This window comes from Chinchilla lanigera, unplaced genomic scaffold, assembly GCF_000276665.1.
Source record: "Chinchilla lanigera isolate Chin_1 unplaced genomic scaffold, ChiLan1.0 scaffold00136, whole genome shotgun sequence".
NCBI lineage: Eukaryota > Metazoa > Chordata > Mammalia > Rodentia > Chinchillidae > Chinchilla > Chinchilla lanigera.
The window spans coordinates 2914435-2939199 of NW_004955537.1; the positions used below are offsets into that span (position 1 = coordinate 2914435).

Below are 24765 nucleotides of genomic sequence, written 5' to 3' on the forward strand. Positions count from 1 at the left end.
ATCTGACATGTACGCTACCTCTGTGCCAATCACACGTCCAGTTTTCCCCTGATCCTCCTGCTGCTGTCTAGCATCCTCCCCAACTCTTCATGTGTCTCTGGATAGCTCTTGGTCAAGTCACTTACCCTCTCTGAGTTTTCATTTTTTCCTCTGAAAAATGAGATTAAACAAATGAGATATCACAGGCACATTTTCCACAGCACTGGATCCGGTAGCTAGTAAGTGCTCAGTAAGTGTCAGCTGACAGCATTTACAAATGCGGGACATTTGGCAAGTGTTAGATCTCTTTTGGACAGAATTGAATGACTGGAGCATGGGGATGAAGTCAAGAGGAAGAAATTCACTGGAATAAATGAAATAATGATGAATAAAATAAATAAATGAAATTCACTTCAGAGGCACATTCACTGCAGGGATGTGCTTCCAGATGTGAGGATTTGAAAACCGCGCTGTAGAATGGAAGACAACAAAATAGGATGGTGTGTGCTATGAGAAAGGGAGGGGACCCAGAGAACACTTCAACAGCAGTTAGAGTCAGGAAAGCTTTCCAGGGAAACCGATGTTTTAACCTGGGCCATAGCAAGGGAGCAGAAATTCACCAGTGAGGGAGATTCTGGCACAGGAAATGTCACTATAACGTGGTTGTTCGGGAGCTACAAGTGGTTGCACGTGGCTGCAGCAAAAGGAGACGATAGCTCTGTGAGGCTCATAAACCCACTTGTGCCAGGCTGTGCTGGGCTGTAGAGGTGCCATTAAGGGGACAGACTATAGATAGAGCTAGAGAGAGAGAGAGAGAGAGAGAAGGCCAAGCATGGTGTCACACACCTGTGCACACCTGTAATCCCAGCACTCAGGAGGCTGAGATAGGAGGATCACTGTGAGTTGGAGGCCAACCTGGGCTACAAAGTGTGTTGAAGGCCAGCCTGAACTGCATGGTGAAACCCTGTCTCAAACACACACACACACACACAGATTTTCCAGTGCTGAGGCTTGAACCCAGGGCCTTTACACTGAGCTATATCCCGTCTCAGCCCTTTTTATTTTTTTTAACTTGAGGCATGGCCTTGCTAAATTGTCCAGGCTGGCCTCACACTTGTGATCCTCCTGTCTCAGCTTCCCCAAGTGCTGGGATTGCAAGCATGAGCACTGCACCTGCCTTACGGGTTTTCATCCAGAAGCAGAGAACAGCCGCAGAAGAACTGTAAGCAGGATGTACCATGACCAGATTTGCATTTTTAAAAAAAACACTCTGGCTACCCTGTGGAGAATGGATTATATAGGAAAAAGAATAAAGGTAAGGCACATATCTATAAATTAGATACCTTCAATGAAATGGATGAATTCTTACAAAGACTACCGAAACTTATTCAAGAAAGATAGACAAGCTAAATAGATTCACAACAAGTAAAGAGATTAAATTAGCAACAGCAATCAAGGAATTACCTACAGGGTGTAGCTCAGTGGTAGACCACCGACCTAGTATGCATTAGGCCCTATAGTTAATCCTGAGTACTATCAAAGGGGGAGATATAAATACATGGAAAATTATCCTCATGTTCATGAATTGGAAGACTTAAATACAGAAAATACTCCCCAAGTTGATCTATAGATTCAATACTGTCTCTGTCAGAATCCCAGTTGGCTTCTTTGTAGCTACTGAAAAACTGATTCAAAAATCTATATGAGGCCAGGCATGGTGAACGCATCTATAATCCCAGCGCTTGAGAGGCTGAGGCAGGAAGATAGCTGTAAGTTTAAGGCCAGTCTGGAGTGTGTAGCAGGGCCCTATCCCAGAAAAACAAAAAACAAAAATAAATAAACTAATTTAATTAAATCCATATGAAGTTACAAGGAACTCAAGATAATCAAAACAATCCTGGAAAAGAGGAACAAAGAAGGCTCACAGTTGTAGATTTCAAAACTTTTTTTTTAAAGCAATGAAAATCAAGACAGTGTGGTGCTGGCATAAGGATAGACAGTGAAAAGAACTGAAAGTCTGGAACTAAACCTACATGTCATTGGTCAGCTGGATTTCAACAAAGTTACTCAATAAAGAAAGTCTCTTCAATAGTCTCTTGTTATCAACAAATGATACCAAGTTGGTAGCCACATGCAAAAGAATCAAATGATTACCAGTATAAAAATTAACTCAAAAAGGAACAAAGATCAAAATACAATAGCCAAAACTATAAACCTCTTAGAAGAAAACAAGGCTGTCAGGCGTGGTAGTACACACCAATAATCCCAGCACTTGGGAGGCTGAAGCAGGAGAACCACTGAGAGTTTAAGTCCAACTGGTCTATGTAGTGAGCTCAAGGCCAGACTGAACTATGTAGCAAGTCTCTGTCTCACAAAGAGAGAGAGAAAGAGTATCACTGACTGTAAATGTAAAAGTAACAAAATTAAAAATAGATAAACTCAATCATCAAAATTGAAAACTTTTGTGCATCAAAGGACACTATCAAGAAGGTAAAAAGACAACAACTAAATGGGAGAATATATGAATCATATATTACAAAAGAGATTTGTATCTAGAGTATATAAGGAAGTCTTTTCACTCAATAATAAAATGGCGGCTAACCTAATTATTAAAAATGGGGAAAAGTCTAAATAGACATTTCTCCAAAGAAGATATACATCAGGAAATGCAAATCAAAACTACAGAGAGATACTACTTGACACCCACCATGAAAGATAGCTATAATTTTAAAAAAGATTAAATGTGAGGAAGGAGAGTTCAGAACTCTCCTACGTTACTGGTATGAGAACATGCAGTTCCTATAAGACCCAGCAATTCCACTACTAGGTGTGTGCCCAAGAGAAGTGAAAACATATGTCCACGCAAAAACTTGCACACAGATATTTATAGCAACATCATTCACAATAACCAAAAAGAAGAAATAATCCAAATGTCCATCAGAGATAAATAGATAAATACTGTATCTCCATACAATGGAATATTATTCACCATTACTTCATATATTTATTCAGCCACTTTTTCATACCATTACATTATACCATGGGTGAACATTGAAAATGTCATATCAAGTGAGAGAAAACCAGTCATAAAAAACAATATATAATATTTGTGTTTCATTTGTATGAAAGTTCAGTGATAGGAATACATATAGGGACAGTAGATTAGTGGTTGTTTAATTAAGGCTGGGAAGAAATTGAGGGGACAACAGGCTGAACACTAACAGGTGCAGGATTTCTTTTTCAGGTGATTTTTTTTAAAAAAGGTCTAAAATTGACTGTGGTCCCACATATTTGTGAATAGATTAAAAATCACTGCATCATGTACCAACCGGGAGAACTGTATGGTATATGACATATATGGCAGTGAAGCTGTTTTAAAAAAACAAAACAAAAAAACAAGTAGAGGTAAAAGAAATCAATGCAAGACTGCTCAGAGAGTGTGAGTCTATGCTAGGAGTGCAAGAAACGTAATGGCGAGGTGCAGTGATCTGGAAGAAAACCTCAGGAGACAGAGTGGGCAGGGTTTGGACATGGAGCCCAGGGTTACTGCCGAGCGTGTTTACATTTATGCTACTCACTAAAGAATAAAAACAACTACTACGTACATGGTGCTTAAATGCCAGGCATTTTCCCAAGTCCTTTGCGTTATTAATTTGATCTTCAACAACTGTTAAGTAGGTATTATTTTTGTTTTACAAAACAGAAAGGCACACAGGGGCTAGGTAACTTAGCTAAAGTCTGACAGCTGCTAAGTGGCGCGGCTGGTATTCAACCTGCACATTCTGGCTCCAGAGTCTCTCTCTCAGGCGCAGTAGTATGCTGCTTCTCCACCACAATGGCAAAGGGCGCAATTTGCACAGTGCACTTCCAAATTCATTTCCAATAACGTTGACTACATACTCTATGTGTGCTAAGGTGGTGCCACAAAGGCAGCCTGCCCTGATATACTCCCATTGTGGCACTCTAAAGACCCAGGACTGCACCCATAGGCCCTGGGCAGTCATAAATTGTCAGCTCCGCCTGCCCCACCCCATTCTAGCTTCAGTTCTCACTGCTTCACTCTTTTGTCACAGGAGAAGACCTGGGTTGGGCAGGGCTGGAGCAAGAGACCAGCCCAGCAGCACAAACTTGTTTCCAGAGAAATGATGGGAAAAGCCACAGGAAACCCTCATGAGGCAGGCAGCTGGGAAAGGCAAACCTGGTTGGGCTCTTCGTCCAAGGAGCCTCACCTCAGCTCATATTGGCTTCAGACAAGGAACTCCCAGCAGGCATCCCTGAGTCATCCGTTGCCCTCCCATCCTCAAGGAAGGGGTGATTTCCTGCAAGGCACTCTGGGCAGCTCAGGCTCCTCCCAGGGGCCATCTATTCTCTTATCTCACCTCAGGCCCTCCCTGGGACAAAGCAGAAGCTGGCTATGGTGGAAGCTGGCCCTCCTCGTTCAGCAGCAGGCCTTGGATTTGGGGCCGTGAGAAATGCCAGCAGCCTGTTTAGGCAGCTCAGGGCCAGGACGTCTCAGAGAGGGTATAGGATGGCTAACCAGATTGGGCCCTTGCAGTTGCCTCCCTTGGGACTGCTGCTGGAACTATTGGTCCTTTTCCCACTGACTTGCATCACACCCCTCCTGATCCCATTCTGGACTCAGTCTCACATTTGGGAAAGACTCATACCGGGCCCTGTGCTAGATACATAATGTTAAATGGATGAACAAGACGGAGGAAATAGCTACAAGGTGGGCCTAGTCAGAGGTGTCCATGCAGACAGTATAAAAAGAGGCTTTATCAGGGCATTGCGATGCACACTAATAGTCCTAGCTATAGTGAGACGGAGTCAGGAGGATCCCTTGAGTCCAGGAGTTTGACACCGGGTTGGGGAACATAGAAAGACCCCATTTCAAAAACAAACAAAACAAGACAAGACAGGCTTTGGCATCAAACAGATCAGAATTCAGATCTCAGCTCCATCCCTCAGCAATGGCTTTGGCAACTTACTTGCTCCTTTTTAGCCTCAATTTTCTCTTCCAGAGAGTGAGGACAAGGGTACCAGAGTCATCGGGAGACGAAACGAGACACCAGTGAGGGAAGCTATTGCAGTAATCCGTTGTGGACTAAGACGGGGTGGGGGTGTGGTGAAGCGGTAAAAAGTGCTCAGGTTCTGGGTACATTTTTGAGGGAAGATCTGACAAGGCTTGCTAGTTAATTGGATATAGGCTGAGAAATAGGAAGCAAGGAGTACTGAGGTCTGGGGTTTGAGCAGCTGAGTAGGTGGAAGTGCCTCTTACAGAGGCAGGCAAGAGTAAGAAAACAAAACAGATTTAAGTGTGGAAGGCAGAATCAGTTTTCTTTTGGCAGGGCCCAGTGGTGCACAGCAGTAATCCCAGCTACTCGGGAGGCTGAGGTAGATGAATGAAAAGTTTGAGACCAGCCTGGGCAACATAGTAAAACCACCTCTCAAAGAAAAAGGTTTCTTTTCCTTCCTTCCTTCCTTCCTTCCTTCCTTCCTTCCTTCCTTCCTTCCTTCATTCCTTCCTCCCTTCCTCCCTTTCTTCCTTCCTTCCTCTTTTATTTTTCTGGAGTCAGGGTCTCACTATTATTTATTGCTCAGGCTCTGATCTTGACCTCCCGGGCTCAAATGATCCTCCCTCCTCATTCTCCCAAGTAGCCAGGACTACAGTTTATGTGCCATCTCACCCAGCCTGGGCCAGCTGTGGTGGCACACACCTGTAATCCCAGCACTTGGGAGCCTGAGGCAGGAGGACTGCTGTGAGTTCAAGGCCAGCGATAGCGAGACCCTGTCTCAATAAAAAAGAAAATCACCCTAAATATAAATGGAGACGCCAAGTAGCCAGTTAGCTATTCAAATCTGGAGACCAGGGGAGGAGTCACAGCTGGAGATATTAATTTTGATGTCATCAGCATTCATACAGCATCCAAAGCTATAGGCTACATGAATATTAAAGTGTGGTTCCCTTTCAAGCCAGGTGTGGTGGCACATGTCTGTAATCCCACCACCTGGGAGGCTGAGGCAGAAGGATCATTGTGAGTTCAAGGCCAGTCTGGGATACAAAGTGAACTCAAGGACAGCCTGCACCGCATAGCAAGACCCTATCTCAAAAAGACAAAAAAAGGTGTGCTTCCCTTTCACATATCTGCCAGAGAGTCAGTAGCCCTAGATGGGATTGGAGGGAGGGCATCCAAAATTGTACCATTGGTCTTTCTAAACCTGACAGCTAGTAGGGCAGAGGACAAACCTGGCCCAGAGACAACTTGCACAGAAATGGTGGCAGAGAAACTAAGACTTCACGGGAGGCAGAAGGGACTTCCCTCTACCCACCCCTCACCTTCTAAAATTGTTAGTAAAACTAACTAATTCAGAAAGAGGAAGAGAAAAAGAACCTTATTGAGGACACTTACTCTACAGAGCCAGCAACCGCAGCCCCCCACTAATGCCTAGGGTTAACTGTGGAGTAAATATGGCTGCTCATGCTCCTCCCTCGAATCCGCTCTTCCCTGCACCGCAGAAGTCAAAGCTCCCAGAATTGATACAGAAGCCACCTGTGGTTCAGCACACCTGGAAAGAGACCAGGGTCTCCATGAAAAGATCATACGCTCCGCTGTGCTACTGACATGAGAGGGCCGGGGATATGGCTCAGTGGCAAAGCGCCTGCCTGGTAAGCACACGGTCCTGAGTTCGATTCCCTGTACCAAAAAAAAAAAAAAAAGTTACTAACATGAGAAGACAGGAACATGCAGAAGAGCTGCAGCCAGGGATTCCTGCTTCTGAGCAAGCCAGGTGGAAACACTGAAGAAAAGTGCATTCCAAAATTGAATGTGCCTTGGAATTATCTGAGCATTTTAGTAAATGTAAGTTCTGTTTTAGTAGGTCTGGGGTGAAGCCTAGGATTCTGCCTGCCTGCCAGATTGCTTATTTTCTTGCTTTCTTTCTTTGTATTTGTTTGTTGGTTTGGGGGGTTTTAAGACAGAGTCTCACTATGTAGCCCAGGTTGAACTCCTGAGCTTCCTGCCTCAGCCTCTCAAGTGCAGGCACTACGGGCACGTGGCACTGCAGCCAGCTGGAATTCTGCATTTCTAGCAAGCTCCTATTCTCTGTTGCTGCTGTCTACAGATACTTTTAGAAGATCAACCAGGGGTCACCGTGGAGGTCACACACAATGGTGGGACATGTGTTTATGCGCAAAGTTCAAGAACTCCTGACAGTGGCAAAACCTACCATCTGCTATGGTTGTGAGGCAGTCGTTGCTCGGCGGATAATGCCTTCTAGGAGCATAGTGTTGCTGTTCAGTGCTTGGGTTTGAAGGCTGATCTCCAGAGCTTTACCTTTAGGAGATATGTGATCTTGGGCAAATCTTTAACGTTTCTGCACCTCAGTTTTCTCATCTTTATAATGAAAATAATAAGACTATTTTGAGGACTGAATTAGTCGGTACAAATTGCTTAACATATGGCAGCTCAGTGAATGCTGCCTGCCTTGGTAACAGCTATAATAGCTAACACAGATACACACTCACTTATTCTCTTTTTGGTGCACAAATATATATCCTCCCATCTCCCTCCCACCAAAAGGCTGATGTCTTCTCTTTCAAATCCCTCCTACCCTCCAGCCCACTCCCCCTCCCCTGGGCCCTGGCCCCAATGTGGTCTGGATGGGCCCCAGAGGGGCAGGGACAGGGACAGGACGTGGGGCTGTATCTGACAGGAACCTGAGGGGCTGGCCCGGGAGGGGATTGGGGCCCGGCTTCCTGAAGGGAGGATGGGCTAGGGCAGGCACAGTGCCGGAGAAGATGCCCTCTTGGGCCCTCTTTGTGGTCACCTCCTGCCTTCTCCTGGCCCCCCCAAACCAGGCACAAGTCACCAGCCAAGGTGAGGTGTATAGAGGGTGGAGATCACCTATGCCCAGGAAGAGGGAGCTCTCGGAAGGGGTGTAGGTTCCTGGGAGGAGATGCAGGGTAGTAGACTTCCATGTTCCCCTACTCTTGCCCGTAAACATACCTGGGAGGACCCAGAACCCAACTCACCAGCTGTTCCTCAGATGTCTCCTTGCTGACCTCGGACTCAAAGCCCCTGAACTGTTTCTCCCAAACATTTGAGGACCTCACTTGCTTCTGGGATGAGGAGGAGGCAGCACCCAGAGGGACGTATCAGCTGCTGTATGCCTACTCAGGGTAGGTGCTGGGCTGTGCCCCACTCCCTGTATATCTGTGCCTGCACTTCATTCAGCTGAGTGCCACTCTGTTAGATTCCTTGTGTTTGGCCCCATCAGAGGACTATTTCAAGTCTATGTTCTACGTAACCACTTTATGAACAGCCCGTCTTAAACCCCTATATAACACTAATCCTGCCTACCTCAAGCAGTGAGAAGAATGGAGCGAATGGAAACAGAAGTTGGGAATGAGCCAAAGCCAGGGTCCTCAGGGCTGAACATGGCGGCTGTGTAGGCAGGATGTCTCCTGTATCAACAGAGAGAAGCCCCGTGCCTGCCCCCTGAGTTCCCAGAGCGTGCCCCCCTTTGGAACCCGATACATGTGCCAGTTGCAAGCCCAGGATGAAGTACGCCTCTTCTCTAAGCTGCACCTCTGGGTGAAGGATGTGTTCCTGAACCGGACTCTGACTGAGTGGGTGCTGTCTGTGGATACTGTGGGTAAGGGCACCTCTGTCACTCTGCTCCTTCTGTCTGAGGTCTGCAGTCCAGTTCCTGGAATCAGACTTGTCTTCAGTCTTTCAGGACAACATGAGTGCTCCCATCAGACCCCCAGAAGCATCTCAAGACCCCCCTTATCATCTGTCCCAGACTCCTCATCCAGAGCTACCCTGTCCCATAAATCATTTCACACCAGGGATACCCTAGTCTTTCCATCGTTACCATAGTCTTTTATTCACCCATTCCACAGTTACAGAACACCTACTGTGTGCCACGCACTGTGACAGGTGATGAGAATACAGAAGTGAAAATGAGGTCCCCGCTTTCAAGAAGCACTGAGTCTAACAAGCCATTGCACCACAGCATGAGGAAAGAACAGCATACAAAGCCTTCCTACCCGGCCTCTCCTCCAGTCTGTGATCCTTTTGATCCCACAGGTTGCCCCAATTCAGTCTCCAGCATCCTCAGCAATCCACAGGCTGAATCACAGTCTGAGTTCTGATGTGCCTTGTTTTGCCCTCAGGCCTGCCAGCTCCTCCCAGTGTCATCAAGGCCACAGGCGGGAGCCAGCCAGGGGAACTTCACCTACACTGGGAGGCTCCGGCTCCCGAAATCAGTGACTTCCTGAGGCACGAACTCCGCTATGGCCCCGTCGACCCCAGGAACACCACTGACACCAGAGTCATACAGCTGCTCCCCACAGAGACCTGCTGCCCCACTCTGCGGAGGCTGAACCCAGCCCCTGCTCTGGACTGGCCTCCGTGTGTTCAACCCACAGCACCCCAACAGGATGGGCCAAAGCAGACTTCCCCAACTGGAGAAGTATTCTACCATTGTTCTGCTCTTCCTCCTATCCCTTACCTTCACTTTCACCTGTACTTTGGAGATTCTAGGTGGGGTTGGCCCTTAGGGAATTAAGATAGCCTCTGGTCAGCCCCCAGGAGCCATGTCTAAGGTTCTCTCACTTTGGGTTATTTGTACTGACAAAATTGAGGGCTTCAGGCCTCCAAATAGATGGAGATTTTCCTGCCGGACATGGTGGTGCACGCCTGTAATCCCAGCACTCTGGAGGCTGAGGCAGGAGGATCATTGTGAGTTCGAGACCATCCTCAGCTACAAAGTGAGTTCAAGGCCAGCCTGAGCTGCACATTGAGACCCTGTCTCAAAAAGACAAACAAAAAAAAAGGAGATTTTCCTGAAAAGCCCTGAATAGCACTCAATACCCACTGAGCTGGCCCTCAGTCTGTGCATGTACCAAGTAGGGAAATGACCTTTGCGCAGAGGTGCTATAAGGCTCCAACTATAAGAGGCAGAGTCTATTGCCTGGAAGGCGGCCTAGATTCCATTGCTGGGACTTTTCTCCCAAGGCTCCATCTCTGCCTGTGACGGGTGGAAGCTGCCTCATTTCCGGACTCCTGCCTGGCAATTCTTACCGGCTCCAGCTGCGCAGCCAACCTGATGGAATCTCCTTCAGTGGCTCCTGGGGACCCTGGTCCCTCCCTGTGACTGTGGACCTGCCTAAGGATGCAGGTGAGTAAGATGGAGGAGAGATTTAAAAAGATGTCTACGAAGGCTTAGGGTGGATGTGGAGGCTTTGGGAACCACGGTCTTTTCTGACGCCCTCAAAGTTGCCATTACACGGGACAGACTATGTTCAGGAAGAGAACAAGAGTTGTAAATGTTCTGTTATATGGATAAAAATGATCTGGATTCTCTGTAGCGTGGGGGCACATGGCCCTGATGGGACTGACTTCTTTACCTCAGTGGCAATTGGACTGCAATGCTTTACTTTGGACCTGATGAATGTCACCTGTCAGTGGCGGCAACAGAACCATACTCGATCCCAAGGCTTCTTCTACCACAACAAGGTCAAGTGCTGCCCTAGAGACAGGTAAGCATTTAACTCTTGGTTGGGTTCGATGTCATGGGAGAGAAACATAAGTCCATAGAGCGAAGGAAAAGATTGCTCTTAGTCCTCTTCACTCTTCCTACCTCGTCCCCAAACCAAGCAGCCTCTAGGTTCTATTGCTTATTCTCATATGCTCCAGTGAGTGCTCGATCCTCTCAGCCTCTCTCCATTCCTACCCAGAATGCCTTGGTTTCGTGCCGCCTTATCATGTCTCCTGCTACAGGAGTCCATCTCCTGTAGCAGCCTGCAGTCTCGTTCACCTCCCATTTATTTCCTGTGCTGAGTACCCCAAGTGACCTTTGTTAAACGCCAACATCACATGATTTTTATGAAACTAACACTGACTGGCCTTCCCTTCCTCAAGATCTACAGTCTAGTAAATTTATATGAATTTCGCCTGGCCTGCGAGGACTTCCACCTAACACCTCACTGAAGCTTCATCCTCTCTGAAACCAATCTATTACCCAGTCATGTTATTCTAGTTATTAAATATTTCCAGAATCTGTTCACTTTTATCTATCACTGCCATTACCCTGGTACATCTCACCGACATCTTTTACTTAGGCCACTGAAAAGACCTGTGAACTGATCACCTCCAAAATATTCTCCTGAGTAGGAGCTGGTAAGATCTTTTAAAATGTGTAAATGAACACAACACTTCCTGTTTTGAAATGTTTATGGTTTCCTAGTGGCTTTAGAGTAAGAAAAGAAGTCTAGGCTGGGAATGGTGGTGCACACCTGTAATCCCAGCATTCAGGAGGCTGAGGCAGGAGGATTGCTGTGAGTTTGATTGGCTACATAAGCAAGTTCAAGGCCAGCCTGCACTACATAGCAATACTCTGTCCCAAAAAAGAAAAAGAAAGAAAGAAAAGAAGTGTGTCACAACCTCATTAAGTTCCCAGCTCTTACCTATGCTTTGAGCTTTAGCAGCTTCTACTATGTCGCCCTTTGTTCTTTTGGTTCCAGCACTGGCCTTCCGTGGCTCCTTTATGTGTTTCATTTCCCTCCTGCCTGTGGGTCTTTGCATGTGCTACTTATCCAACTTACTATTTATCCCATCTTATTTAACATCTGCTTATCCTTCAGAGCTTGGGAATCCTTCCTCATTAAATCCAATAGTGCAATTGTACTTTGGTTATGCTACAGGAAAAATATAATTCCCAACCTGCTAGACGTCAGATGTGCTGAGTTTGTGGTCTGAAAGCACTGAGGAATGAAGTCACAACCAAAGGTGGAAGTTGGGAGATCTTTTATTGGAAATAAGGGAAAGAAGAATAGCTCCTGAATTTCCAGAATGGTGCCCACCCAAGGTCTTTGTCAGGAGTAACTTATATAGCAAAAGCACAATGAGGGTTTAATGTGGGTCAAACTACAAGCAACCAATAAGATTTCAAATATAATCGCTTGGTAACTTTGAGCCTTTAGGAAAGTGTGGCACGTAGCAAAGATAATACGGCTAACATCGTTAGCTTTAGCTTATCTGTAACTTCTAACACAGAAAGAACAAGAGCATTTTGGGGAAGGAATTGGTCCAGGTGGTTGGGCACCCACCTAGAAATCTGATGCCTATCTGGACTCATTGGATCAGTGGTGCTAATTACAGTATAACCTCAAGTTGCTGTTTATTCCTTTAAAAAGCTTTCAAGCATAACTACTGCATTTTGAGGCCTGGCCTCTAAACATGCCTGAAGCCACAGTTCTGATGTCTTTATGTTTGTGTTGCTTTCCTTGAGGCCTGATCCCTCTCTGACTGTATATTAATCTCTATCTAACTGAGCTGTCTGCAGTAGTTGTACCGTGTACAACTGCTCAAGTAGTTGTACTTTCTCCTTCTCAAGTATTTATCACAATTACAATTTAACATTTACACTTTAAGGCAAGGGATGGTGGCATATACCTGTAATCCCAGCACTCAGGAGGCTGAGGCAGGAAGACTGATGGGAATTTGAGGCCATAGTGAGTTTGTGGCCAACCTGAGCTACACGGCAAGACCCTGTCTCAAAAACAAAACAAAACAAAATGAAATTTATGCTTTATCTGACTATCCCAGTACTCTGGAAGGCTGAAGCAGGAGTTCTTCCAGCCAAGCCTGGAAAACTTAGTAACTTAGCAAGACCCTGTGTCAAAATAAAAAGCTTTTTTAAAAATGTTTTTAAAATGTAAAAAGTGCTGAGGACAAGATTCAACCCCCAGTACTGAAAAAAAAAAAAAAAAATTCTCTTTTGGAACTCCAGCTGAGAAATGCTACTCACAACTCTGTACAACCCATGAAGGCAAAATCAGTATTTTTTTTACTCACCAATATATTCTCACTGTGGTAGTGCTGGGAACACAGTAGATGCTCAGTAAAAAACAAAACAAAATGCTGAATGACTCGGAGATGGTGGCTCATGCCTATGAGCCCAGCTACTTGGGAGGCTGAGGTAGGAGGATTGCCAGTTTGAGGCTAGCCTGTGAGTGATATCCTGTCTCAAAATAGAAAAATAAAAAAAGACTGAGGATATAGCTTGTAGATCAGTAGTACAATGCCCCTGGGGTCTATCCCCAGTATTGAAAAAAAGTTCAATGAATGAGTAATGAAAAAGCTACTTTTAACAGTTTTAATGTATTTTTATTTCTTCCTATGTATTTGCATATGTTTATATATAATTCTTAATTTTAAAATATGAGTTGATGTTACATCTACATGGGTTTGGGGGGTTGTATTTATTTTTGCAGTACTAAAGATTAAACCCTCACACACGTTAATCAAGCATCTCCTAAGCCCTCTAGCCCTCTATGGTTTAACTCAACTTTTAAAATAAATATCTTGGAGCTCGTTATAAAAAGAAGCAATTCATTTCTTTAATGACCACACAGGTTTTCATAGTATAGAGGTGCCGTGCATGGGATAAAAGGTGAAAAACTAAAATCAGCATTTCCTCTACCAAAATTTGTTCTTCCTCTTGACTGTTCTCCATCTTCACCAAGAACTGCTTCCCACACCTGAGTTCTCCCAATCCGATCAGACACAGTCTTGTCTCTCGTGCCTCTTAATAGCTCTGGAATCACCTCTTCCCTCTACCTCCACTGCCCCCACCCTATTCTCAGGCCCCGTCACCTTGCACATGAAAACTACAAGTGTCCTAATGGGTTTCTCTGCTTGTATTTCCCCCTCAAAGATTCTCTCTACAAACCGCAGTTAGAGTGATCTTCCACAAGTACAAAGGTCATGATGACATTTCTCAATCCTTGTAGTCTCCATAATTGCCCCCCAAATTAAGTTCGAGCTCCTTTGAAAAGCTGTAAAGCCATCTGTGACAGGGCCTGCCATCTCACATTCACCATTTACCACCAGCCCTTCTACACCAGAACTACTCTGCACACTTAGAATTTCCCCCCAAAGCACCACACTCTCTTATCTGTGCACAAACATGTGCCTGGAATGCCCAATTGTTCCCTCTGCTAGGCTATATATAGTAAAGCCTCAGTCTAAACACTGCCGTAGCCAGGAAGCACTCCCTGACCCTCCCAGTCTGTGTTACATGCTCCTCCCTGGTCCCTCAAGCCAGCCTGTGCACATCACAGAACAAATAGCATCTGTTTTTCTGTCTCTCTTTTTGAACTGAGAATTCCTTAAAGATTATTCCTCTATATTCTCAAAAGGCCTAGCACAATCCCCGGCACATGGGTATCCATTGTGAAATGAGTAAATACATAAGTTCATAAAGTAACAAATGATTTTAGTAGTGGCAAGTTGCTTGAGAATTATGATCAGGAAGGAGACGTGGTTTGCTTGTTCAATAGAGAACTGTTATTAATGTCACTGGGGCACTGGGAACAGAGTGACAAAATAGAAAATGTTCTACAGCGGAGGTGTAGCTCATTGCCTAGCATGTGAAAGACCTGGGGTTCAATCCCCAGTACTGCAAGGAAAAGCAGGGAGGACCCTCATCGTTGAGGCTCACATTTTAATGAAGAGAGGAGAATGGAGTAAGGAAATAAAGGAACAAGGTTACATAACAAAACTGGAAGAGGGAACTGCTAACAGACTGAGTGCCCAGGAAAAGCCTTACCAGGGAGGTAACAGGTGAGCTGAGACCTAAGCAGCAGGAAAGAATGAGTCATGTTAAGACCTAGGGTCTGGGGCTGGGGATTTAGCTCAGTGGCACAGCGCCTGCCTGGCAAGCACAAGGTCATGAGTTCGATTCCTGGTACTGGAAAAACAAACAAACAACCCCCCCCCCAAAAAAAAATACCTAGGGTCAGAGCTACTCAGGGCAAAGGCAAAAGGCAGAGATCACACAGCTGGCATTTTGAGACACAGAAAGAAGGCCCATGTGGATGAAGGGTGATAAGCTTGCATGCAAATCTTAAGAGATGAGGATGGCAAGGTAAGGAGGAACCAGATCATATGAAGTCCTGTAGGGACTAGTGTGGAGCTTGGAACAACTGAAGGATTTTAAGCAGAAGAGTGGCATGACTTACATTTGTAAAAGGTATGTTTCTCTGAAAAACCATAAATAAGAATAGAAGCAAGATCACCAGCTAGAAATTTGCCTTAAATCAGGCAAGAGATAAGGTTGAGCCAGGCATGGTGGCACACGCATATAATCCCAGCACTCGGGAGGCTGAGGCAGGAGGATTGTTGCAAGTTCGATCCAGCCTGGGCTACAAAGTGAGCTCAAGGCCAGCCTGAACTGCATAGCGAGACCCTGTCTCAAAAAAAAAAAAAAAAAAAAGAGAGAGAGATAAGGCTGGTTTCGCCTTACAGGGCAGTGGTAAAGATCAAAATAGATAGACTTGTGGTGTATTCTGGACAATAACACCTCAATATTTTGAGAAGCAAATTCTAGTAACTGTGGGAAGAACCAATTGAAGGACTTGGTGAACAATGGAGGCAGAAAAGCCAGATGATAATGATATAACCTTTAGAGGTGGGGTTGGGGGGTTCTGTATGAGAACAGATTAAAACACATAAAGACATTTCCCTCCACAAAGATGAAGTCTCTTTAATCTTTGAAACAATTCTGTGAGGTAGATATCAACCCATTGTACAAATAGAAGGAAACTAGAGCAGAGATTTTCAAAAATTGCCCAAAGTCACACATTCATAGGCCAGCATCTGAACTCTGCAGTTCGTGCTATTTTCACAAATCAGGCTAGTTCTTTCCTCAAAGAGCAGAGACTGGACTTCATGGTGCAAAGACAGAGAGAGGACCCTGGAGTTGCATCCAAGGTGGGGGCAGACCCGTGCTGGCCACACTCAGTGTCCCACGGAGAGGATAGGAATTAGTCTGTAGGGTTAGGCCTGATCCGATGACTTTATGCTTCTTAGGGACCCCATCTGGGAGAAGTGTGAACAGGAGAAGAAAACAAATCCAGAATTACAGCTCCCTCAGCTCTCCCACTGCCACTTCAAGTCACGAAATGACAGTATTATTCACACCCTTGTAGAAGTGACCACAGCCCAGGGTGTGGTTCATAGCTACCTTGGCTCGCCTTTCTGGATGCACCAGGCTGGTAAGAACTTTCTTCCCCTTCTTCTCATACTGTTCCCACCCACCCCCACATGAAACTTCTGACCCTATCTATGCCCATGATCCCCAACTCTGACACCTTTGAACTATGGCCTTGGTGGTATGACGCCTCATGCACATAGGCTAAAACCAGTCCCTGCTGAAATCCCCGTAGTGCTCATCCCCACCCCAAACCTGCACTGGAGGGAGGTCTCCAGCGGGCAGCTGGCATTGGAGTGGAAGCACCCGTCATCTTGGGCAGCCCAAGAAACCTGCTATCAACTCCGGTACATTGGAGAAGGCCATCAGGACTGGAAGGTATGGTCAAGCAACAAATGGCCTCAGAGGATATTCCTGTTTTGGTACCAGAGAAACCGAGTCCCTGTTTAGCTTATGTATCTATGTTTATCTGGTTTTTTCTTTTTTTCCAGTACTGGAGTCCAACCCAGAGCCTTTGCACTGAACTACATACCCAGCCTTGTTAAATTTTTTTTTAGTTTTAGACAGGTTCGGGCTAAGTGGCTAAACTGCTGAGGCAAGGCTCTAACTTGTGATTCGTCTGCCTCAGCCTCCTAGACTGCCAGGATTACAGGTGTGCACTACCAAGTCGGGCTTGTATATCTATGTTTACCTTATTTAACTGGTATCTTACTCTCTCTTGAGGATCTGACACTGCTAGCTACTCCCACATAAAATTTTCTTTCCCCTTTGCTTTCGGGATATCAGTCCTCCCTGATATTCTTCCTGCCACTCCTCCTTTTCCACTCTTCCGTAATATGCTGTAATTCCTAGAGTGTTGTCTTAGGCTCTTTTCCCTTCTGGGTAAATATATATGCTCTTTCTGGGTAACTGTTCCAACCCCATGATTTTAACTTTACATTAATAACCCCAATTTTATCACTCCAACCCCCATATATCAGGAATTTAAGAAACACAGGCAGATTATCTCAAATTTTGAAGAATCTGCTTTCTCACTGGTGAAATAGGGATAAAGCCATCTATCTTATAGAGCAAAAATTAAATTCAGTAAGTCGAGGACATACTATATGTGAATACCTAGCACAGTGCCTGGTATATAGAAGGTACTCAACATAGGCATTCATCAGTTAAACATTAGCTTCTGGGTCTACCTTTATTTTCATTTAACATATTTAGACACCAGGCAGGCAGCTCTCCCTAAACCTCCTCATTCCCAGACAGTTCAAACTCAGTGTATCCAAAATTAAACTTATCTTTCTAACTGAATGTATATTTTGTTTTTACTGAGGTAAATCTTACATACAATAAAGCGTACAAACCTTAAATATACAACTAACTGTATATGTGGATACACCCATGGAATCATTACCAAGATCAAGACATAAGTAATTTCTAGCATCCCAGAAGTTCCTCGTGTCCCCTACAGTTACCTACACACTGAAGGTAATCACTATCCTGACATTACCATTGGTTCATTTGACTGTAGTTAAACTTAACAAAATAGAACCATAAGGCATTTCTTCTTCAAGCTTACTTTCTCTTCTGTCTCTGCTAATGACACTATCACTTAACCCAGTACCTATGTCTTTTCTTTGTCCTCCCTATTTATTAACAAGCATGTTGAAGCCGGGCGTGGTGGCCCACGCCTGTAATCCCAGCACTCAGGAGGCTGAGGCAGGAGGATTGTTGCGAGTTCGAGACCAGCGTGGGCTACAAAGTGAGCTCAAGGCCAGCCTGGACTGCATAGTGAGACCCTGTCTCAAAAAGAAAAAAAAAAAAAAAAAAACAAGCAAGTTGAAGAATGTACCAACACTTCAAAGCCCTACTAGGACTGCTTACCCTTCTCTTTGACCATCCAGCCTTCCCATAGGTACTTTTAGCACACTAAAGCATGCTGTAACCCCCATCAAGTAGCTCGGGCAGCCTTAAATATGTCTTTGTGCACCTATGGTACCATGTACAAGTTGTGATTCTTGACTGGTTTGGACGTCTCCCTCATTAGACATGTAAGAGACTGTTTTATCTTCTCCGGTGCCTAGCCTAACGTTCGGTATATCTTCAGCAATCATAAATGTTTGCTAAGTAATTAACACACCCTGCTTGCGCACATGATGCTTGCACTCCCAGCGCCTAGCACAAATCTGCCCTCCTGGGCTCAGTAGTGCTGTGGCACGGTCTGTGCAGCTCCAGATCTGAGTGACTCAGGAGTGGCGGTGATAGCATCCAGCATGTTGTGGTCAGTTCGTCCGAGTACCGGGACCTCTGCCAAGGTGTCCCACAGGCGCTTGTGTCAGGGTCTCTGTGAAGGTGTGTCTGCGTGCCAGGGTGTGTCCCCTGGTGCGTCTCACAGGCAGGGCGAGACCCCGTGAGGGACAAGGTCTCAGTGAGGGCGCCCGGCGCCGCCTGTTTCGCGGCCCTGCGCCGGGGACCCCGCGCGGTGGGAAGCTGGCGGAGCTCCGCAGGGCGCACGATCTCCGCACGCTTCTCCTCGGCGCAGGTGCTGGAACCGCCTCTCGGAGCCCGGGGAGGGAGCCTGGAGCTGCGCCCGCGATCTCGCTACCGCTTACAGCTGCGCGCCAGGCTCAACGGCCCCACCTATCAAGGCCCCTGGAGCGCCTGGTCCGAGCCGGCGAGGGTGGAGACAGCCTCGGAGCCGGGTAAGCAGCAGCACTGCCGCGACCACGCGGGTCCACCGATGCACGAGGGGCGGGGCTCCGATGAGGGGGCGGGGCCCTGACCGTGCCGGTCTGCGGCTGCGCCGCTGTGCAGTCGCGGTCAACTCCGTGGTGCCAAGAGGTGCGGTCGAGGGGGTGAGGGGCGGGGCCGTGCTTGAGGGGCGGGCCACATGGTAAGGGGCGGGGCCAGGGCGTGGTTTGGAGGGTTTGCGGGCGGGGCCGAAGGTCGGCTAAGGTCTGAAGGTTTTTGTCCCCTAGCCTGGATCTCCTTGGTGACCATTCTGCTCCTGGTGCTGGGCCTCAGTGCCCTTCTTGGCCTGCTGCTGCTGAGGTGGCAGTTTCCTGCGCACTACAGGTACCGCCCTAGCCAGGAGGGAGACAGGGCGTGGAGCCGGTAGACCCGGAGATTTCTAAACAGGCATCCTAGCAACACATGGTGACATTTGCTTTCTGGACCACCACACGTCTACACCTATGGCCTCAGCAGCTTCCTGCATGTCTGTCGGAGTGGTACTGTCTCCTTACACTCTAACATGCCCACTATAACGGGCTCCTCAAATAGCCCCACCTCCTGGGTATTCAGCTGAGTGACAGGGTTACTGTCGGTGCTGGGCAAACGCCAGGACACTCAAGCACCTGCCTCCCCTCCCCCACCCCACCCAGGTAGCGCTCAGCTCTGGTCATTCCACCTCCTAAACCTAGCCCCTTTACTCCTACAGACACTACCCACTCCCTGAAACACAGGCGCTTCTCCCTCCAGTCTAACCTCACACAGCCACCAGAATAAGCTTCCTAAAATGTATACATAAGCCCATCTGCCCCCTCCTTAAATCCCTCCAGCAACTCCCAGGATAGAGTCCAGACTCTGTAGAATGACAGGTTACACTATGCAAATTCGCTGCCCGCATTTCCACCCTCTCTTACCTTGTGCATTAACCTTGCCAAACTTGATTTCCTCCACAAGTCAGGCTGTTTCACTCCTCAGTGCCTTTGAACATAATGTCCCCTCTGCCTGGAATAGCCTCCCTGGTTGGCTAATACCCATTCATCTTTAAATAACTTTCTTCACCAGCTCTTAGGAGACCTTTCCTGGCCCTCCCTCCCTGGCTGCTCTTCTGTGTCCCAACACAGTACTGTAGTGTTTTATTGCATTTATTTATTCATTCATTTATTTTTTTCTTTTTTGGTGCTGTCGATTGAATCCAGGACCCTGTGCCTACTAAGCACCCCCTGTACCACTGGGCTACACCCCTAGTCCTGCATTTAGTTCATTACATGTCTTCTTCATTATACCTTACTTGGTCATTTTGAAGTTTTAGCACAGTGCCTGCCAAGTAGCAGGGCCTTAAATAAATGTTAGTAATGAGTGACTCATGTATGTGGGGGATGAGGGGAAATGTCACTGGGAGTTATAAACATGAAGGATAGAATCCATGCCACCTCAGTTCTTCAGCTGGTAGTATCTGCCAATCCTTGAAGACTTAGCTCAGATGTCAGCTCCTCTGGGCACTGTGTTTTAGGCTGGGTCAGGTGCCCCCCCTTATTGGTTCTTATTTCTCTTTGACCATGCCACTCTCTTAACTTTAAATCTGCCTTTGTAAGAGCAAAGTGGATCGGGCAAAAAAGAGAAGAGGGAGGAGGTGCTGCCGAACCAGGCATACTCTGTTCCTTTTCCCCAGCCAGGTAAGTCCCTCCTCTGCTGTTAGGGAGGCAGGAATAAGGTTGTGGGACAAGCCGGAAACCCTCCCTAATAACTCATAATAAGCTCCTCCGGTTCTCTTCTTGAACACCTAAGATGGGCTTGGCATTGGAGATACAGGAGTGAAAAAATACCCAAACTGTTGTCACGGAGCTTACACTCTAATGGGGAGAGGCAGACAAAAACAAGTATATGTAACAATAAAATAAATATACAGTAAGTCAAGTGCTACACAGAAAAGCACAGTGAGAAATAAAATGATGGGAAGGGTGATGTTACAATTTTAGGCATCCTAATCAGGGAAAGTGCCTCTGTCAGGCTGACATCCAGCAGAGCCCTAACTGGAGGGAGGGAATGAACTGAGTGTTCCAGGCAGAAAGAGCAGCAAGTGTAAAGGCCCTGAAGCAGCAGTGTTTGAGGACGTTCCGCACTGCCCTTTGGGAAGCTACCTGCCACTGACTTCCGTCTCCCCAAAGGTCTTCTTCCCACCTCTGCTCCTCTGCCTTACTTTACAGCCTGAACTGTGCTCCATCCCTCAAGACTCACTCCTCAGTCTGTCTCCACCGGAGCCCCGCTCTAGTGCTCTCCCCACCCCTCCCAGCTCACACCTATGACTCAGTCTTCTTCTCTCACTTGTCCCCTAGGAGGCTGAGGCATGCCGTGTGGCCCTCACTTCCAGATCTGCACCGGGTCCTTGGCCCGTACCTTAGAGATACCGCAGCCCTGAGTATGGTGAGTGTGCTGTCCCTCCCCACAGACTACTACCAATGCTCCTTGTCCCCCCAGTGCAGTGTGTTCAAGGTCATGGCTTAGCAGTGCACCATCCTGGGCACTCCCCCCAACCCAACTTGCTTTCCCACATAGTCAGGATCTACTCTAATCCAGCTCCTCTCAACCGTCTCTCCCAGCCCAAGGCCACAGTCACAGATACCTATGAAGAAGTGGAGCCCAGCCTGCTGGAGATCCTACCTAAACCCTGTGAGAGGACGCCCTTGCCCCTGTGTCCTTCCCAGGCCTGGACAGACTACCGAGGACTGCAGCCTTCCTGCCGAGGGGCTGCGCCCCTGTCTGTGTGCCCACCCGTGGTTGAGTCAGCATCCTGCCGTACTACACACATTGCCAACCATTCATACCTACCGTTAAGTTGTTGGCAGCAGCCCTGAAAACAAATCTCTCCTCCTAGGACCCGAGACAGACCTAGACTTCTCAATAAACTGCCCTTAACCTATCCCAACACTGGCACCTCAGACTTTACCTCCAACCCCCATCTTCCAGCCTGGTTGGGCTTCTCAGCACTGATCTTTCCATACTGCTCTTGACAAATCCAGAACGCTTTTTCCAGATAGGCTCCTTTGAGCAAGGCCCTCTGACTTTCACCCTCCCTCTCTCCTCTTGAATGCCGAACTCTGTGAAAAGAGTCCCCGCTTTCCCACCAATTCTTCAGAGACTTCAGTTAGTTCCTCTATTCCCACCTTGCTAATAAAACTGCCCAGACAAAGTTCCTTTCAGATCTTCTTGTTGCAAGTTTCAATAGGATCTTGTTAACCATCAGTTTATTTGATCTCTCTGTGGCCTTTGTTGTGGTTGATTCCTCATTTCTCCTTTAAATTCTCTTCCACTTTGGCTTCCATAGTGTCAGCTTCTCTCCTAGTTCTACACCTGTCTGAGTATACTGGAAGTTAAAAAGAATAAACGTGGAGTCCATGCTAGGTTCAGCTCCTGCCTTTCATACTTGCTACCTGTGCAACCTCAGACAAAACTGAATGTCTTTGAGCCTTCCTTTCTCGTGCATAAAAGAGACAATAACAATCCTCCGCAGTTGTGAAAAATACAGAGATAACCTACAGCACCCTAGGAAATGGTAAATGCTTAATATATTGGAACTACTATTGTAATTATTTTCTTAATTTCATATTCTGGCAGATTTTCCTATCCTTAATTATTGCAGTCCTTCAAGCTTCCTTTTTTTTGGACAATGCTGGGGTTCAAACCCAGCACTTTGCACAGGTGAGGCCCATGCTTGACCGCTTAGCTACATCCTCATGTCTAAGACTCCATTAATTCAATGTCCAATCCCATCTTTTCTCATTGTTTTTACTATATGTTGGCCATCCCAAAATTAACTCCAGCTCAGACTTAACTACAGCATCTGTGATGTTTTATGCAAGTAATTGTTTACTTATCTGCTTCCTGCTACTAGACTGTGAGCTCCTTGAGGGCAAGGGCCATGACTTATCTGTCCTTTTTTTCTCTAGCACCTAGAACAGTGATGACAAAACTTTCAGAGCTTTTACAACAACCTGCTGCAGCACACATGCCATAGCTTCGCCACCACTGACCTAGTGGTGTATGAAAGTAGGCCTTCAACAAATGAATAAAATCTTTTTGCAAAGTACTACCTTAACCTATGCTAAATTCCCTCATTCTCTAAGCCATTCATATGTAGCAGTAAATGTGCTTAAATCACTCTAGTTATGGAGTCTCCTCACCCATTCAAATTTTTAAGAAAATATTTTTTGTTTTGCTTGCTCCAAATATACCCATTATATTGACTTAGCAGAAATACATAGCACTCAAACTGGGTAATTTGGTGAGAGTTTAATAAAGAGTATATTAAAGCACAAGATTTGGGAAAACTATGAAGGAACAGTGCAGTACCCCAGAGCTAACACCACCAAGGAGCTGGCACCAATCCTAGACATCAAGGGGTAAAAAGAGGGAGTGGTTACTAGAACTGGGGAGAGTCCTGTAAGGGAAAACTACCAGCTGTGTGTGGTGGCACAAGCTTGTAATCCCAGTACTTGGGAGGCTGAGACAGGAGGACCACTGTGAGTTTGAGGCCAGCTTGGGGTACACAGTGAGTTCAAGGCCAGGCTAACTACACAGTGAAACCCTGTCTCAAAGCAAAACAAAACAAAGAGGGCTGCCTCACAGGAATTGTGGCCTTTGGTAGGGGGATGCAGCCAACCTCGGTAGTGGCAGGGAAGGCAGGGAAATAAACAGCTCAAGCTCATTCTCCTCCCATCCTAGCCTTTGGTCCTTAGGAGAAGAGCTGGAACTTTTGACAGGACTAGGGGAATGGGGAGTATTGAGGCTGTATGTCATCCACATGCCCTGTCCATCTTCTGCCTTGCTGTGTGTTCTGCAAGGCTGATTCATAAGGCCTGTATAGTGGACTTCCCTGGGCTCTGGTTTCTCTTTACATTCCACCAGTGGGAGGACATTATGGGCTAAACTGTGCAACAACCCCGCCCCCCAAAAATTCAGATGTTGAAGTCTTAACTTCCAGTATCTCAGATGTGACCTTATTTGGAAACAGGGTCACTGCATATATAATGCGTTAAGATGAGGTCATGGACCCTAATCCAACCTGATTGATATTCTCATAAAAAGGAAAATTTGCAAACTGGGCAGGATAGCTCATACTTGTTATCAGGAAACTGAAGCAGGAGGATTGCCACAAATTCAAAGACAACTTGGACTACACAGTGAGACCTTGTCTCTCCTCCCCAAAAGAAACAAAAAGAAAAAGAAAAAAAGGAAAATTTGGGTGCAGATCTAGGAGAAAGAGAGGGTCACAAGAAGACGGTGAAGTAAAGGTAAAGGCAGATCAGGGCAATACTTCTACAAGCCAAGGATTGCCAAGAAACCACCACAAGCTACAGGAGAGGCACAGAACAGATTTTTCTCACAGCCATAAGAAGGAACTAACCCTAATGGTACTTCTTGGCACCAGAAGTGAGAGACAATACATTTTTATCATTTAAGCCACCCAGTTTGTATAGGTCTCACACTAGAGATCAGAGGCTGGGTTACACAAGTACCTTATGCTTGTGGACACCACATTCTCACTATTCTTTCTGCAGCCCCTTTTAAATGGATCATTAGCACCTGCTTTCCTGATCCTGCTGTCTCCAAAGTCACCAAGGATTATTTCTCAGGGGTCAAATCTGACCTTTTCTGTCGTCTTTCTACTTGACCATTCTATAACATATTACAGTTCTTATTTTTAAGGTCCATGTCTGTATGATGTCCATTGACTTTCTTCATTTCTTTGCTTTTATATGTACAGATTCCCTGAGTTTGTACCCATATCTTTCTCCTCTACAGTTACTCTTAGTCCTGAAGTTACCAATTGCTGGCCACACTCCCTCCTTTTCATCTTTTTGAGACAGGGTCTTGCTATGCAGTTCAGGCTGGCCTTGAGCTCACTTTGTAGCCCAGGCTGCTCTCTAACTCGAACGATCCGCCTGCCCTCAGCCTCCCTCGTGCTAGGATTTGAAAAGACTACCTTTTCTAAATCTTCTGGAGTTCAGGAATTCCCCAATTATAACACTTGGACATCAAACCCCTTGTCTTAATTACTATTCC

At 46.3% G+C, this 24765-nt stretch overlaps 1 protein-coding gene and 1 long non-coding RNA gene across 2 annotated transcripts; one reads left to right on the plus strand and one right to left on the minus strand.

Moving 5' to 3' along the window:
- Window positions 1-7721: 7721 nt before the first annotated feature.
- Mpl (MPL proto-oncogene, thrombopoietin receptor) lies at window positions 7722-22789 on the plus strand. The gene is made up of 12 exons (XM_005410649.1): window positions 7722-7856; window positions 8026-8158; window positions 8456-8634; window positions 9158-9456; window positions 10002-10164; window positions 10399-10525; window positions 15861-16045; window positions 16217-16359; window positions 18518-18677; window positions 18954-19050; window positions 21039-21126; window positions 21303-22789. Exons 1-12 carry the CDS (start codon window positions 7778-7780, stop codon window positions 21555-21557), a joined length of 1908 nt encoding a protein of 635 aa, XP_005410706.1. The 5' UTR covers window positions 7722-7777; the 3' UTR covers window positions 21558-22789.
- LOC102026351 lies at window positions 15513-20371 on the minus strand. The gene is made up of 2 exons (XR_264780.2): window positions 19620-20371; window positions 15513-15869 (listed from the first exon to the last, which is right to left on the minus strand). It is a non-coding gene; the product is annotated as an uncharacterized LOC102026351 (long non-coding RNA).
- Window positions 22790-24765: the final 1976 nt, after the last annotated feature.

Coding starts and splice junctions, on each gene's coding strand:
- Mpl (XM_005410649.1), top strand. CDS start 7,778: ATGCCCTCTTGGGCCCTCTTTGTGGTCACCTCCTGCCTTCTCCTGGCC. Junction 9,457..10,001: donor AGACTTCCCCAACTGGAGAA/GTATTCTACCAT, acceptor TTTTCTCCCAAG/GCTCCATCTCTGCCTGTGAC. Junction 16,046..16,216: donor TTTCTGGATGCACCAGGCTG/GTAAGAACTTTC, acceptor AAATCCCCGTAG/TGCTCATCCCCACCCCAAAC.